Genomic DNA, 16,896 nt, shown 5'->3' on the forward strand with positions numbered 1-16,896 from the left:
AGCGGTCGTGCCCATTGCAGGTGCCTGACATGGTCTTTGGGGGAGGATGAGTTGGGGTTCGAGGAGTTCTCCCGAACGAGCCAGAAAGGCCAAGAACCTCTTAACCATCTTCGCTCCCCTCGTTTTCCCGAAACTACCCCCTCCTTTTAACTAGAAACAGCTATAACAACTAGCGTTGTTTACCGAGGGGAGGAAGGGGGTTTGCACGCATTTCAATGGCGACTGCGGAGAACTAATAGCTGCAGGGCTGCGTTATTGTCACCGCGATGGCAGCAGACTAGACGTCCCCGCGTTCCCCAATCTCCTAGGCCGGGTGGAGGGAATACTGCGACCGAGGGCAAGGGAAGGGTTACACCGAGCTCCGGAGGAACGCTATCTTGTCTCCGAACTATGCTTTCGCATCTTCGTGCAGGGCTCGAACGTTGTGTCCTTTGTCGTCTGAGAAGACAACGACGGGGCGGAGACTGGCCCACGTGCCAATCACAGACGTCACTGACAGTCCGGCAAACTTATAAAAACGAGACAACCGACAGCCACTGCCATCGGACAGCGAGACCTCGACTTGGATGACCAGCGGATTTTGGTGAGACAAGTTTCTTTGCTCCCTTTTTCGTTCGCGACTTTTCTATCTGTAATAAGATGCATTTTGCAAAAATTGGTTCCTCACTAACTTGACTATTTAATGCTTGTTACACCGTTAGCTCGTCGCCGCGGACTTGCATCTCGATTGTCGCGCGGTTCGTGACATCGTTCATTCTGCATCAGCGCCGTGGGTGCCGGTGAATGTCACTCGGTCGATGTTTGCCTCCTGATTCATCACCGGGTGTACATTCATCCTAATCCCGCGAGTGCAAACTCATCGAGAGATTCCTTCAGCGTTGCTTTTCGTTGGTACTTCGGGCAGCCAGTCATCCACACATTCCTCTCGTGGCAAGTGACCGATACATCGTTCCTGCCTGACGTTCATTGCCTTCCGCGCTCGCCTCGCTGGTAGTGGTTCCGTTTCTTTCACAATTGCCATGCGCTTGTTTGAGCGTCTCCGTGATCGACTCTGGCGATGCGCGGCTGTAGGTTCCGCCGCGTCGCTGGCCTGCTAGCGGCCAGGGATAGTCGCAAGAGGCTTATTGTGACCGAACGTTGGACTGCCGCGCGTAGCGGCATCCCGGCCGTGCCTCGGAAAGCTCAAACCGGTTTAGTTCGCCCGCGCCTTTCGGTCGGCGGAGGAGGCTCGCCCCGGCGCGCACGCGTTGTACCCTCGCGCTGGGCGCACGTCGCCACCCCCCCTTATCCTTTCCCTGCCGGTCGCGAGGCTAACCCGCCGGCTTCATCGGAAACTTTTCGCGCCGTTTGAAACGTGCTGCACTGCTTGTGCAAATCGCACTGCGTCTTATCCCGCACCACCGTCTGCAGTTCCGTGGGCAATGCCTGGGCTTGCTCTCTAGCGGGTGCGCCACCGCTCGTTCTGCCTACCCGTGTTTCTCCCGCCAAGTCGCCCGACTCGCGCTCTTTCACCCAGGTGGCGCCAGATCCGTAGCATAGAGAAAGAAATGTCCGTAGCGTGCGTTCGCGAGTTCCATTGTTCCACAGCGCGCGCAGTGGTCAGTGCGACGTCCCTTTCTTCCCGTTGTAGTAGTTACTTTCTTTCTCGCGAGGGTAAGGGGGCACATACGAGGGCAGCCGGAGGCAAAATTCCAGCGCAAAGCGTCGGTTAGCCCCTGCAGGGCACAAGCAGACGGCCGCCGCGCGCTCGCGCCCGCTGACCCGATAGGTTGCTGGCTTCGCCAATGGAGGCGCTTCGCTCGCGTTCGGCGTGCGCTCCGATTGGCTGCCGAAGCCGTCGAGCAGGTTTTCTTTCTCGCCGCACGTTTTCTTTCCCGTCTCCCGCTCGCCATCTTTGTTCGGCACGGTCTTTTCCACTTGTGGCTTCTCGGGGTGCGGTGCGCCGGTCTCCGTCGGACGTCCCGATCGCGGAGCGGGACCCTTTTCTCGATCGGACGGACGCGGCGAGGCCTCGCTACCTGCTGCATCGTTCCTCATCATACTCGTCGCATGGCTGCCCGTTGCTATCGATGACTGTGCCTCTAGTACATGTGAATCTAGCTCATGACTAGATCCACACTCATCCATAGAAGCGGACGTTTATCGTCGTCCTTCGCTGTTCGCCGCTTCGGCTCCCAAGAGATACCTGCCTGTGCGCCTCTGACATTTGCTGCGACAAGTGTGCGCGCCCTCGGCCCCGGTGGATATAATGCGTCGCATTTGCCGCCGCTTAATCTTGTTTTTTCCTCCCCATTGACACGGAATAAAGTGTTTTTTATTCGCATGCTGTGCTTGCCTTGTCCCTGTGTCAGTTCCGCCGCGGCTTTTCTGTGCGCGCGCCCGTCGCTTGCATGTGCGGGGCGGCGGCAGGAAATCGCGGGGGGCGTTAAGTGCATGCACTTGTTATTTGAAAGGGTGGGCAATTCGTAGGGGCGGCTAGGCCTAAACGCGGGCGTCGCTGTTAGCGATTAGCGGTGAGGCTAGGCGTTCATTCTCTTCCACGTCACGGCGTCCGCTCACGACCGTTGGCGTTCAAAGATGGTGACTAAAGACCGGTTTTGGCGCGCCGGGCAGTGATGGCGGGCGGACAGCACACCAGACAGTGGCGCCGGAGACCCGCCATTCCGGCTCGCCTTTGTCCGGCGCGGCTGCCGATGATGCAGACACGACGCTCTCTCCTTCTCCCGCAGGTCGTTCCGGACCCCGTCGCAACAAATAAAGCGTGGCCGGCGGAATGGCGCGCTCTCCCTTTCCCCGAACCACCTCGTTCCTAGCGTACAACGTTTGACCGACCAATTCGAGCGCAGTGAGGCCGAGATGAATGCGCAACCGGTCGATGTCTTCAACAATGCATCACCGGGTGTACATTCATCCGAGCTTTTCTGCGCGTGGCGCCACCTGCTGCCGGCTGGTGCTGCCGCCGTCGGTGCGACCGTCTACTAGCGCCACCACAGACCCTACTATTTTCGTTCAATAAAAGCTTGGCTGGAGACCCCTTGAATCCCAGGATGATGACGTTGCCTTCGCCTCCAATGCTTTCTCTTGATCGGGGCGGCTGGACAGTCTGTATGATCCCTGCTTCGCGCCATGGTACATTGCCTTCGCATTTGTCACCGCAACATGTGAAACCGGCAAGAATGTTAAAAAAAAGACCTTTTGAAACGGAGCAATCGACCAACACTGACCTGACTAGGTTTGTTGCAGGTACTAACTAAAAATATCCAGTAGTTTAAGCTTTATTAAATTAGCATATTATGAAATTGACCTCGCCATTGTGAATTCGTGACATAAAACGAGCTGGATTGGTTACAAGAAGTGCGCTGATGTTTCATTCCTTCTCAAGCTAAACAAACGTCATCGCCCACCCAGGCACCATTCCAGATTTCGGAATGGTACCAAAATATGGTCAATGCTGTGAACAACCACTTTAATATGATCACCTTGTGATCAGCGCCTTCACTGGGTGTGCTTTATAAAATTCTACATTCCTACCGATCAGTGCCGCTTGGCGAAGATGCAGGGGAGCAATGGGTAAGATTTCGTGAAGGTGCTAAGGGCCAACGTTTACTATATTCCTTTTACTAAGATTCCTTTCAAGTTTACATCCTTTGCCAGCCCTCCTTCCACTCATTTTTTTTTCAATTACTTCTGCTTTGTGTATGTCCGTGTATAGATCGATAGACGTACCCAAGGCGAAAAAAAAATTACTGCTCAGAATTTGAAAACTACCGTAGACTGCTCACACAAAAGTTGATTGGAAAAGGAAAACAGTTTGATCATGCTGAGGTGCCAATACGGGATCGACACGAAAATTTTACAATACCAGTTTTGCAGCTTTATTATGCAAATGCACAGCTTACAAAACACTACAGAGCGTCAAGCGCACCACATTGCGATGCGCGTGAAACCATGGTGCAAATGTTATATAGGCAACAACTGTTGATTATGTCTACTGTTGATTATGTCTTGGACATATCATGTATATATGGTATTATATGGTGCTTTCGTAAATCAACTGCTCCCTTAAAGTGTGAATCTTACTGTATCTACCAAGCAAAATAAATATGGTGCTTTCGTATAAATATTTAGCTACTTTAAGCTGCAGTGGGTAACAAACACTAGCCTAACCCAACCAAACCTGACAGCCTGTGCACTTCAATAATACTGGTGGTGAAAGAGATGGGGATGTGTGAGATACACATGCACGTTATCACAAATTTAGGTTGCTGTGCTGCTTTGTGCTTAAGCCAGTGTTAAGTAATGGGTAAGCTAGATTAGGTAATGTAAATGCAACAGAGCAGCTGTTGACGTTGCACTTGCTTGGTGGGTCGAACAGGAAGATAGATAGAAATAATAAAAATTGAATATAATTTGGCCTATATCTTTTAAAAAAATGAGGCCTTTACTTACCGTAAGCTCAGGTGCTAAATCTTGCTAGCTGATGCCACAAGCTGCATTCACGTTGGAAATGCCAGAGAATCTTCAGCACCCCTACGATGGTGTATGAGCAGTTTAACCAAAGCCCTTGAATCCCCATCATTTATATAGCAGTCTCAGCAAGTTTTGTAGGCTAGTGCATTTTAAGAATGCACTAGCCGGGGAATGCACTAGCAACAGCAGCTTACACAGCCTTGCATACTTTCTAGAAGCTCTTTCAGCATCAGCACTGCACATCCAGTTGTGTTCTTTAATAAAACAAATCTACAGCGACTTTGCAATGGATTCACACTTCTTTCAACAAGTATTACAGCCATAGTGAAAACATGGTTGCAATATGTGTGGTAACATGCAGCACTGATGGGAAGCACATGTTTAGCGTTCTGCAATTGATTCTGTTTCTGGTATGATGTCTGGCTAATGCATTGTATCAGCAAGGTAAATTTGAAGACATTGCAATCATGGTTGTGTTATAACTGCCCCCTCCAACTGTCAAGTCATACTGTACCTATTGCATATTGCAAAATGAATACAGTGGAGCCATTGTAGTATATATGCATGGATTTTTTTATACTGCTAGAACTGAAAGCTGGGCGAGTTCGGGAGATCAGGTGGTCCAACAGGATATAATTAGTCCGACAGTGCAAGGATAGTGAAGACTGCAGGCAACGCTTGCCTGTCGTTAGGTTAGGCCAATCATGCTTTTATATGTGCTCCAGACAAATAATGATAACTGTGCCTTCAATATGCCTCAGCATGCATATAATGGCAACAGTATCGCCCCTACTAGTAACGAACTCGTGGAGAGCATCCAGAATAGATCGAGCCGTTTCAATAAAAAAAAAAAATTATAGCAACCAGCTAAGTGTAACCCAATTAAAAGTCTATCTTTCGTTGCAACCACTAACTACTCGCCGTGATATTGCGCTTCTATTATCATTTCATAGATTCGTTCATACAGTTGGCCTGTCAAACCGGAAAAAGAAAAGCATCCTCGACGTCGCAAAGACTGAACAATCAGTTCAGCTACACCCGAATTTATGGTAATGCACACGCTTTACCCCGTGTGGTCTGTGTATGAAACGCACTACCAGATAACATCGCTTGCCAATCGAAACATAGTGCACTTTGCAATCTTCTAATCGATCAATGTGCCATTTCAATCGTTTAACACGTTTTGCTTTCTTTTAATTTCTTTTCTGTATTTTTCTAGATAAATAAAGGAATTTCCGTGATTCAAATTTTTCTTTACTGTACTTATTACTGTATACACGCAAAGACGTTTATAATGTTGTTATGCTATTATGTTATTTGTTTTTTGTTGCTCTTCATATTGTATTTGCTAATGTATTAATTTTCCATGTTGCGTGAATATTCATTGTACCGATGTATTTTCCCCTCCTACACAATGCCTTCTCGAAGGCCTGTAAATAAATAAATAAAATAAATGCTCTAAATGACTACGTTGCGCAAAGGCAGCATTACAGCAGAACATGTAGTGAAATGCAGACCTGAAGAAAAGAATAAATGGGACCCACAAGGCACCAATTTTCAAGTTTATTTTGAAGCTTGTGTCTGTTCTAACGCTTGTCAAGGCACTTCACTAGGCATATATTGGAGGGGTGGGGGAACCCATTACATAATTAAAAAAAAAATGGGGTTTTACGTGCCAAAACCGCTTTCTGATTATGAGGCACGCCGTAGTGGAGGACTCCGGAAATTTCGACCACCTGGGGTTCTTTAACGTGCACCCAAATCTAAGTACACGGGTGTTTTCGCATTTCGCCCCCATCGAAATGCGGCCGCCGTAGCCGGGATTCGATTCCGCGACCTCGTGCTCAGCAGCCCAACACCATAGCCACTGAGCAATCACGGCGGGTATTACATAATTCCCAGTATTTTAGTTGTGTAGACTACTTGTGCCTTTTCCTAGAAAGTTTTCGTTCTTGGCCTGGCAGAGAAACCAATGCTGACAGGCTATGATAGGAAACTAAATAATATATGAAAAGGAAAAAATTAAAGACAGATCTTATGCCTGATAACTCGAGTGTGAGATGTGTGGTCATACCATAGCTGGGTGCCAAGTTGTTGCATTTCATTCTTGCATAACAGTACCCATATTCTCGGCTTCTTGTTCTAAGAAACAAGTCAATTTGATTTTTGTGGTTACTGTGCAATTGTGGAACGGCACACTCTAGGTCCACAGTACAGTAAGATGGGATCATGAGTATCCTTGTTTACATAGATCTAACTAGGTGCCTAAGTAGTTTGCCTAATGAAAACATTGAGATTGTTGTGCTATGTTATAGAAATGCCGATAATGCAGGTATTTAAAAATGTATTTGAAAGTGCTTTGCCTGGTAGGAACAGATGCAAGTTTTGAGACAAATTTGTTGCAAGTTAACACAGTGGATGTCCCTGCTCATTCTTTTACCTCTGTGTGCATTGTACTAAGTTTTCTGTTCTAATGGTGTGCCAACACATCCAGATAACCGTGCAGGAGGGGGTAGATGAAAAACTTTGCAGAAAACGTTAGTTTGATTCACCTGTACTTTTTTTTTTTTTTGCTGCCTGCCAAAGTGATAAAGAGAGAAATCCGCAATCTTTGCCAGATGTCTAAAATTATAGTTTATTTCTGTCTCTTTGACCTAACTGCAACTTTCTTTGGCCTCTGCTGGACCACATCTTCTGTGCTGTTTGAGGAACCATCGCTTTCGTCGCTCTCTTCACCAGCGCTGTCCAAGTCTTCCTCCTCTTCTTCGCTGCCATTATCGGCACCTTCGCTGTCATCTGCTCCAAGCTTCTGCCGCTTCTTGCCTCGCAGTGACCTCTTCTTTTTGGCAAACTCATTGGTACTCTCGCAGAGCACCTCGCAAGTACCATCTGAATTCCAAAGGAACTCCATAGTGATCTTGAAAGTGGCCATCTTGATGCCGAGCAGTTTCTGCACACAGGGATAAAAGAAAAGGCAAATAAGTTCATTTTTCTCATGAATGAACATACAAAGCTTTGAAGGTGGGCTTGCTGGTTTATGCTCAATATGGTAAACAGTGTAGACAATGGAACAAACGACATGAATGGGACAGATATGCTGACCATCAGCTAATTTTTCTTCGGAGTCGTAAAGTACGCGAGACAGATGACATAAAAGCACAACGCTACATAACACTGTGCTCCCCGTACTTCCAGGGTGCACATGGCAGGCATGTTATCAGTGTGACATAGGATTCTTGACAGGAAAGTAGCGGCTGCAGAGTTCTTGAAATAGGAAATGAAAGCAAAGGCAAGTTAGTGTTCTGGGTGTAAACTGTTTTTAATGCGTACAAGTTGGTTGGATGGCTGGCAAGAAAATGCAGTGAGAATACATTCAAAAGGTGCCGCCATGTACACTTGAGTGCAAATGTTTCAGGACCAGAGGTCCTGCTAAAATGCTTTTTTTTCTTTGAAGCCAGGAAATAAAGGCTGAAATAAAGAAGCACTGCCTGCGTGCGTCTGTTTGACCAGTATCGTGCAGTAATACAATTTTACGTTGCACGGCTGTACTAGAAGACGTTAATTTTTTTTTTTTTTTTTGCTGATGCCGTGGTCTCAACTTTTTCACTCAACTGTACATGAGGTGGCGGGGGGGGGGGGGGGGGATACGATTTAGCAGGTGTTAAACATCCAGATTATATTGACAAAATGAAGTTAGCACAAAACAAGGGCAGATATGTAGAAAGGACGCCGCATTCAATAGAATTTTTTGTGTTCACTGTCCTTTCTTGCCGGCCAGCTGCGCAACTTACGTTGTGCTTGCGTGTCACCTTTCCTACAATACTGCACGATTACAAATAATATGTAAACAGTTTGCACATCTGTCCTGTTTGTATCACACACTTCTGTCCGTCACCTGTGCTGTACGCCATTTCGAACTTGCAAATGTTGGAACTGATTTTAGCATAGTGGCTAGTAGGCACAAAGTTGGTACCGCTGCAATCAGCTGCAGGGAGAATGAGTTATTGCTTTTTCTGCTCAGTCCCTTTGTTAGTAGGGCAACACATTAAAATGAAGGAGGCTGGCACTGCCAAATTCCTCAATGTTCCGTGCTTATCATTCTTAACACTTTTGGTGCCCTCTCTTTCCTGCACAGCACATCTGAGCTTTGAAGAGCTTTTACTGATGTTGCTATGTAAGCCACAGTTACATCTCATGGAACACTATGCATCTGGTATATTTGGATTAAACTGGATAGCCTTATTTATGCTTGATTATTATGAAAGCTTGCACAACAAGTCTTGTGTCAATAGCTTAAGCTAGTGGAAACATTAGCTTTTTTGAAACAACAGCAGGTGACATACAATAACAGCATACAGCTAAATTTGTTCACGATGAACTGAATTAGTTCAACGAGAAGTGCTCATTATTATATCAGTAGTTCATTATATGTGAACCCGCCTTTCAAAGCATCCAAAAATTAACACTGAAGTTGGCATCAGCAGTTTGATTTGACACCACCGTGGCCCAAAAATAGAACTTTTAGTATCTTCACTTTTGTTTCCAGTACTTTCCCACATTTGGCTGCAAATTTCCATGAAAAATGTTGATCTAAAGAAGGACAGGAGGTGTCAAAGCTCTTTCAACACGACATCCTGTTTCCCCTGATCACCTGCCATTTCGCTCCCATTTTTTCTTCGAGACCTTGCAATATATTTTATTATAAGTGGGTCATGAGTGTGCAGAGAGCTGTAGAGTTACATTTTCTAGATCGCGTCACCTGAAGAGTGCCAAGTTCGATAAGCAGAATGTCACTGCGAAGGGCTGTAACTTACCAGCAATTGGCAACAATGTAACTGCCTACTCTTTGCAACTTTGCATGGCAGCTGCGTGTTGCGCGTATTTACACTGACAGGCGTGCAACGAAAGCAACACTTGAGTGGCTGTTGGCACAAATTGTCCAGAAGTGCAGTACACCTGCTACCACACAGGGAACCATGCGAAAAATGAGGCTGTTGCTTTCGTGACCTACAATATGGTAATGCCACACACTCTAGTGCAATCCATGAGGCAACGCCTGTCGTATGCTGTACTGGCCCACCCTGGAGACATGCCTCGAGAACGAGAGACCTTCCTCACGGCTTCCGAAATCCATACATGGCACTCACTCACTTTACGGATGAGCTGAAGTGGGGTACACTTATAAGCCTCAAAACATTGCGTGCACCAGACTGTGAAGCTTTCATTGTAACAGCATGGTGCATTTGAAAGTTTCAATATGTCTGAATGTAATTTTAATCTGCAGGTTCAGAAAGAAAGAGAATGCACTGAAATATGGTTGTTATAACAGAAAAATAATTATAAGTGGGTTCAACTGTAGATTGAAAAAATAACAAGATTTTTCTTCAGCCAATAATGTCGCCTACGAATCTGAACTCCAATTGTGGCGGTGGCTTAGCGGCTATGATGTTGCACTGCTAAGCATGAAGTCGGGGGATAAAATCTCGGCCGCATTTCGATGGGGGCGAAATGCAACAACACCTATATCCCGTCCATTGGGAGCATGTTAAAGATTCCCTGGCAGTCAAAATTAATTCAGCGTCACCGCCTCATAATCAAATTGTGGTTTTTGCACATAAAACCCCAGAATGCTGAGCTCACAGTGGATACGTCCCCATAATGCTTCACACTGTTCACATTTAAGCTGAGTGGGGAAGTTGCAATAAAGTTTAGCCTTTTTAAGACTTCTGTGGTTCAAAGTACTTTTCAGTCAAATACACATTTATAGTACAAACACATAGCACATGCATACACAAATCTCCGAGGCACGGTAACAGAGAAGCGGCGACTACAATGTGTCCAGAAAAAAAAAATAATAACAAATTCTCGGGTTTTACGTGCCATAACCATGATCGGATTATGAGGCATGCTGTAGTGGGGGCTCCAACTTAATTTTGACCACTCGGGATTGTTTAACATGCATCCAATGGATGGTGCACGAGTGCTTTTGCATTCTGCCCCCATCGGAACGTAATGCAATGGACCCGAGATGAAAGCAACGATGGTCCTTTGCCCACATCCTCCGAGATGATTGGTGCACTTGCACTAGTCCAGTGCTTCTGCGCAAATGCTGAAGGTTACTCAGCTGCTCCGACTCTTTGGACAATGTAGAGAAGTGCGTGCGTCGCAGGCAGTGAAGTTGCCCAAGCAGAAGAAAATGCAGGACTATTTCATGCGAAACTAAGCTAGTTTCATCAATAAAGTGATTTCATAAATGGTATGTGCTTCTATGACGTCCAATTCTTTAGCAGGCTTATATAGAATTATGCCCTATACCGAACTGATAGGCGTTTTTTGCAAGTTCAATATAGCTGGGTTCGACTGTAGTATGTTGCCTTGTCCCCATTAGGAAGCCGCTTCCTCTTTGTGGGCTCTCAGGCACTTTCAAGTGCTCTATGACTGTTTTTCACCTGTGGGACCTCCAATGTTTGTAGCTGGAAATAAAAACTTGACATTTAGTTTCCAGCTCTGGTTTGTTCTCACAAGCAGTATCCACTGCACTTCACAGAGTTGGTGAGTATAGTAGCTGACAATATTGACTGATTTAAATGGCATTCACACAACAATGCTGGCCAGTTGAGAAGCTTACCAGTATGCTAGCCTGTTCCGGCTTCAGCACCTCGCCTTCCTTGCACACTTCATGGTCCTTCACCAATGTCACCACACCTGCCACGAGAAAAGGCAAAGATGTCATTGCGACACTGAATAGATCATGTCAGGACAATTGCAACATTCATAAGAGAAGGCACTGTGATATAATGGTTCAACAAAGTTTAGTCAGTGCAAGTGTCCGTATGTAATGTTATTGTCCGTATGATGTAGGCACGTACTGATAAAAGGGGCTTCTGGAAATGCAGTTTATAAGAGGACCATGCTGAGTATTATGTGTGCAAAACACAAATAAAAGAATGTGATGTGGGGGCATGTAAATATATGAAATCTTGGGTGCAAATTGAAAAACTTTGCTTTGATTTGAAGAACCTGATTGAAACATTCAGTATCTGATTACTTTGAATATTCAAAAATTTCCTAATACGTTAGCTTATATAGTAAGGTTATTTGAGTCTGCCAACCAGCTGCATCATGTGACCCTTAACCTCTTAACTTGCCAATGGCAAGGCAAATCATCGGCACTCATGCCTCCTAGTTGCCGATGACGAGTTAACACGCAAACTTCCCACAATTATTGCACATGCGTTTATGTGCAGTTTCTTGTAATTTTGACAATATACACAATGACTTTTGCTACTTTGGCACAAGATATGCAGGTATAAAAGAAGATTTACAAATCTATACGCTTCTTTTTTTAAATTTGTCACAGGAGTTCAAGGGTTAAGGCCAACTGCAACAAAATTTCACTTTGGATAAATTGGTTATAAATAAGTAGCTTATTCAGGCAACCTTGGCAAACCTGCGGGACTGGTAGTTGTCTAATTTTCCTATTAGTGGACTTTAAAAACACTTGAGCAGACGATGCGTGCACCTGGTCATCAGTGGATTATGACATATAAGCCAGAGCACGTTGCCTGAGAGATATTTTTCAATCCACTGCATGGGAGGCTGTACCATTATTGCCAATCACTCGTTCAGCCCATTAAGCTGTGGCCACAGCCAAAGATGAGTTACGGTTGGCTTTGATGGAAAGCTGCCCTCAAGACCAACTGTTTAAAATTTTAATGCGGAAGCAATATGTGCCCCATCGCACGAAAATCTGTCGGAGTCGGCGCGACCGAAAGATGGTACCAAAAAATGGCCGAGGGCACAAAGAGTAAAAGCATGTAAAAGAAATTCACTTACGATTACGATAGTCCCTAACACAAAATTTGAGCGCGGCTCTATATGCGTTTTTATTTCGTGATTTATTGGCTGGCTTGGACAACCTAACCTGTCTTGTGTGACATATTGCAAATGGAGCCAAGTGTGGCGCGACTGCCTCGCCAACTGGGAGATTGCGAGAGGCAGAATATAGGCGCGATTCACAGTTGCCACCGCAGACAGAGCTCTGCTCATGCAGTGCTTTGTTTCAATTTGTGGTATCGGTGGATGCGCTCGCAGCATTCTATCGGTGAACAGACGACGACGCGCCACTCTGGCACCATCTCGTAGCGGAAGTCGCCGCAGAGCCAGTCTTGCGCGGCACTACGCATTTCTTCTCACGCTTTCGCCACATCCTCCTCCACCTCATGGTTTCAGAGCACCCTACTCCTCTGCTTTCCTCCTCGTGCTCTCTTTGTTATTGCCGTCTTTCATTCCTCACTGTGCTCCCCATTCGCTGTCTCATCCTTTGCTGTGCTAGTTCTGTCGGTTATGCCAAGGGATGCCGCCGCCGTCAAACTCGGGAACAGCTGCCTAAGAGCTACGCCCTAAAATGCCTGAATTATGTCACATTTCATAAGGCTCCTGTAAACAAAGTAAATTAATGGCTTTAAAAAGAAAATGTACATTTCGGTCTGGGTGGGAAATTAACCGGGGTCTCTGGGGTGCGAGACAAGCACACTCCCCCGACACCACGGCAGCTCCATGGTGGCTCCACGGTTCTGGCCGACTCAGTGTGTGGCCTAATGCGTGCCTCATTGGGTACGTGACGGCTCAGCCGGTGGGGAGAAGGTGGTTACATGTCATGAGTGTATAAAATGAACACATTCATGACTTTCCAAGGTCTACAAATAGTATAATGCTTTCACATCCCCACATGTAAGCAGTCTCAAGTGTCTCTTCTGAATTTCTTTTAGTTCTAACCAGAAACCTATCAAGTAATTCAAGTAATATATTTTGAGAATCAGAGTGACAAAAAATTATGACTACGTAAAAAAATTTTTGAAATTCAGTATGTTTTTCAGGAGTTCATTTTGCAGGTTAAAGTGCAGGTTTAAGCACTGTAGGTTTAGAACCTGCACTGCTGTATTGAGTCTAATGGCGTTTTTCACTGGTCGACCTCTAGAGCGGGTTCGCCCTTTTCTACTGGTCATTTCGGGTCAACTCGCTTCGTGCTGGATCGCTCTCATTTGCTCCGCTGCCGTGCTGCGGATTTGGGTGGAAATAGGACCGTTCCATTAGTTTCAGAGGTGCAGCAATGGCGACCGCTAAACGCGACGTTCGTTTCAAAAGGTGCATGAAAGGTGCAGGGCTGGTTCATGATTTTGCTGCACCCACTCCACTGTTGGTGCCGACTTAGTACAGGCGTACACGTGCGAAGCAGCGGCACAGCAGACGACGCAGAAGATGACACAGCACATGGGCGCAAGCACCATTAAAACCCCGCTTACGCACGTCTGATGTGTCTACGCAAGTGTGGTGTGTATTTACGCCCCAGAAGCCGACCATAGCTGCAGTTCAGGACCTCTCAAACTTACACACTCTGTGCACATCAGTCTGACATAATGCCTGCACTGTGTCTCCACCTGAGGAATCGAGTTACACAATTTCTGAATTGCTCGTGAATCACCGTGAACTGGTTCACAGTGGTGCAGGCAAATCGAACAGACCCAGCACCTAACCTGATCACAAAGCTCTCGAACAACAGCACATGTACTTCAACAGCTGGTTGGCGTTAGGCTACGAATGCGCGCCATCGAGTATGAGAACAGGCGAAAGAACCAAAGAAAGCTGTTCATTTTTAAATGGTAGAAAAAACAGTTTGGTTTCACTAAAATAATGATGTGCTTGAAAGCACACATTTGTTACAGTGAGGATATTTAGATAGCATCTTATGTTTTGTTGCGTCGTTCTGCAGAGAACACAGCTGGAAAATGGCAGATCTGCAGGGCTAGTACAGATGGCCATACGTATATGCCACGACGATATACTTGTGCTGCACTGTCTTCTGTTGAACCATGGCGGGCAATGACATAGTTTCCACAAAACGGAAGTCTGCAGGAGACCTTGAGAAAAACTGCCTATGTCGTGATAAAGTAAGAAATGCAGATGGTGTCAATGCGGAGAGCTTAGTTTTCGCACAAAGCAGGAAGTATGCAGAGATAAAGCCTTGGGCAGTGGAAAGACATGTTACAATAAAGTGAGTTGTATCCCCCTAAAAGTAAAATGCATAACGAGTGTCACACAGTAAGGCATGCTAAGACAGAGATGCAAAAGTTGCTGCATGTGAGGACATATAAGAAGCTGCATAGTGCTTTGTTGTGCCGCCGTAAATACAGTAAACTCCCACTAATTTGATTTTTCCGTTTAATTGATTACGACCCTATGGTCGGTGTCCATACATTGCTACGGGACCAAACTTTCGCTACTTCCATCATGAAATTAGCCTTCGCCAGATAATTAAAACTTGACCGGTCATTATGCATGTGCCTGACCACAATGGTGACTGCAGTGGTGACTCCAAGAGCGGCAGCATTGTCTTGGTGGTGCATTTAGGATACAGTCAATACATCGAACACACGTCGGCTCTAGTTGAAAACACCTATTTGTGGCCTATTGCTTGGGCAGCGCCATCGAATACGATACCAATACCAAGCCCATGTTCATAGCATTTGCAACAATACAGTGAACTAGATGGGGGTCGTGGGATCAAACGCATGAGCACACTGTGCATTCCTGTGAAGCCGAAAATGATTACAGGTCCCGGGTGTTCATCATGGTGGCTCTGCAGTCGGGTGGGTGGTACGGCGCAGCCAACCAAGCAACGCAAAAGCGTGTGCTCTGCTTCGCTTTGAAGAGTTTTGGGCTGATCCGTGATTTTTTTCCTCCCCTTCGTGTGGCAATCTCCAATGTAGTCATTTTAGTGAGAGGCAACGACGAATCGTTGATGCCAGTGGCTCTGCTTTAGCTCTGCCTGGCTGTAAGTGGAAGGAACCAGCCACGGTGGCTATGGCGTTGCACAGCTGAGCACATGTTGCACGCTAGAAACCTAGTCGCGGTGGCTGCATTCTGATGACAGAATAAAACATAGTAAAAAAAAAAAAAAGAAAACCGCTCATTGTACTGCGGTGTACTGTTCTTTGAGTGCGCATTTAATAACACCAGGATCTCACCATTTAAGTCACCAGTGCGCGTTTGATATGGCTTTGATTAGAAGCGCTAATGTAGTTCTTACATTACTTTTCGACTTCGAATCCATAAAAGTGGGTGTGCATTCGATTTGGGGATGTGTTATAGTAGGGGCAAATAATGCCAAATGAATCAGCAGTGTGCTTTTTGTTTCTTCTGCCTTCTCCTGTTTAATTCGACCAATATTTACAGTCCTGGCAGGGCCCAATTAATGAAAATCGATTGTGTTGATAAAGAAGTCATAATGGGAAGTTGTCACCGCTACAATAAAGCACTGAAAAGTAGAGTAATCATAAAAACCAGAAGCTGTTGGGATCTGTGCAGTGGAACAAAAGTAAGATGCCACCGAAAACATTGCAGAGGAGGGGTTTTTTCTGTACTTGCCCTCTGCTTTCTTGAAAATGAAATTCAGAATAAACTTTCAGTCAGTTTTTATTGTCTTACAATGCTGTATATACACTTTTTTACTTTTTCTTGGGTCCTCTAACTGCACATATGTTCTATAATCAAGTGCAAGTGAATCAAATCGGCATCAGCTGAAACGAGCATTTCTTGTGTGCACATAGCAGCAGTAACAAATCGCAATGCTTGCTTTTCATGCTTCTGCTCACTTCTTTTGCTTTTATTTTTGCATGGCGGAATGTGGTGTGGCTATGTGGAGCTCTGACCTTTCCTCTTTATGACGGTAAAGAAATGTTGGCAATGTGTCAGCGGAAAGCCACATAATTTGGGGCACAATGGCATCTGCCCAAGCCCGATATTCTGCTAAGTTTTTATTGCCAGCACACTAGAAAGGTGCAATTCTTTTAACTTCTTCACATTTCTTCCCAATGTTTCCCCACGAGATAAAGTGCACACCTGAGGATTGGGGAAAAAATATAAATATAATTGGACGTTTTGACCAAATCGACCATTCAAATTGCTGAGTCACCACTTGCAGGGAGGGTGGTTAACTGAAATGGTGGACAGCAAATTGCAGCAGTGAACAGCTTTCCCCTCCCCTGACCATTGTGGGGATAACCCTGCTTGCTGGCAATGCATACTTCACAGCTTCCCAATGCAGGGCAATACTGCTAGAAACAGCCAATGAGAGGACATTAAGAGAACCTTTCATGCCTTTTGGACATGGTGAATAAATAACTCTGCATAGTCAGGAGGCATGGAAGAAGGAAAGCTTAGGAGAGGCCTTGGCCATCCTGGCTCTGTTGGCGATAGTGTGGCAGAAGTCACATGCTATTTTTTGCAAAGAAGCAATGAGACTGGTGGTTCAAACATCCTCATTTCCATAGTAACCGCACTCATTAAGCTCTTGCTACTCTCGGCGTCCAGAAAACAAGATTTTAACGTGCCATGGAAAAACACAGGGGTGCATTTGTTTCATTA

General features: G+C 45.8%; 1 protein-coding gene across 1 annotated transcript in view; it reads right to left on the reverse strand.

The window, feature by feature from the left end:
* Nucleotides 1-7,080: 7,080 nt before the first annotated feature.
* The window catches only part of RpLP0-like (ribosomal protein LP0-like), an 86,031-nt gene continuing 76,215 nt past the window's right edge, over nt 7,081-16,896 (reverse strand). Inside the window, exons 6-7 of the mRNA XM_050177792.2 lie at nt 11,099-11,175; nt 7,081-7,420 (exon numbers count right to left, since the gene is read on the reverse strand). Coding sequence (XP_050033749.1) covers nt 7,106-7,420; nt 11,099-11,175 — 392 coding nt within the window. The 3' untranslated portion in view covers nt 7,081-7,105. The remainder of the gene's footprint in view (nt 7,421-11,098; nt 11,176-16,896) is intronic.

Source organism: Dermacentor andersoni, chromosome 4, assembly GCF_023375885.2.
Source record: "Dermacentor andersoni chromosome 4, qqDerAnde1_hic_scaffold, whole genome shotgun sequence".
NCBI lineage: Eukaryota > Metazoa > Arthropoda > Arachnida > Ixodida > Ixodidae > Dermacentor > Dermacentor andersoni.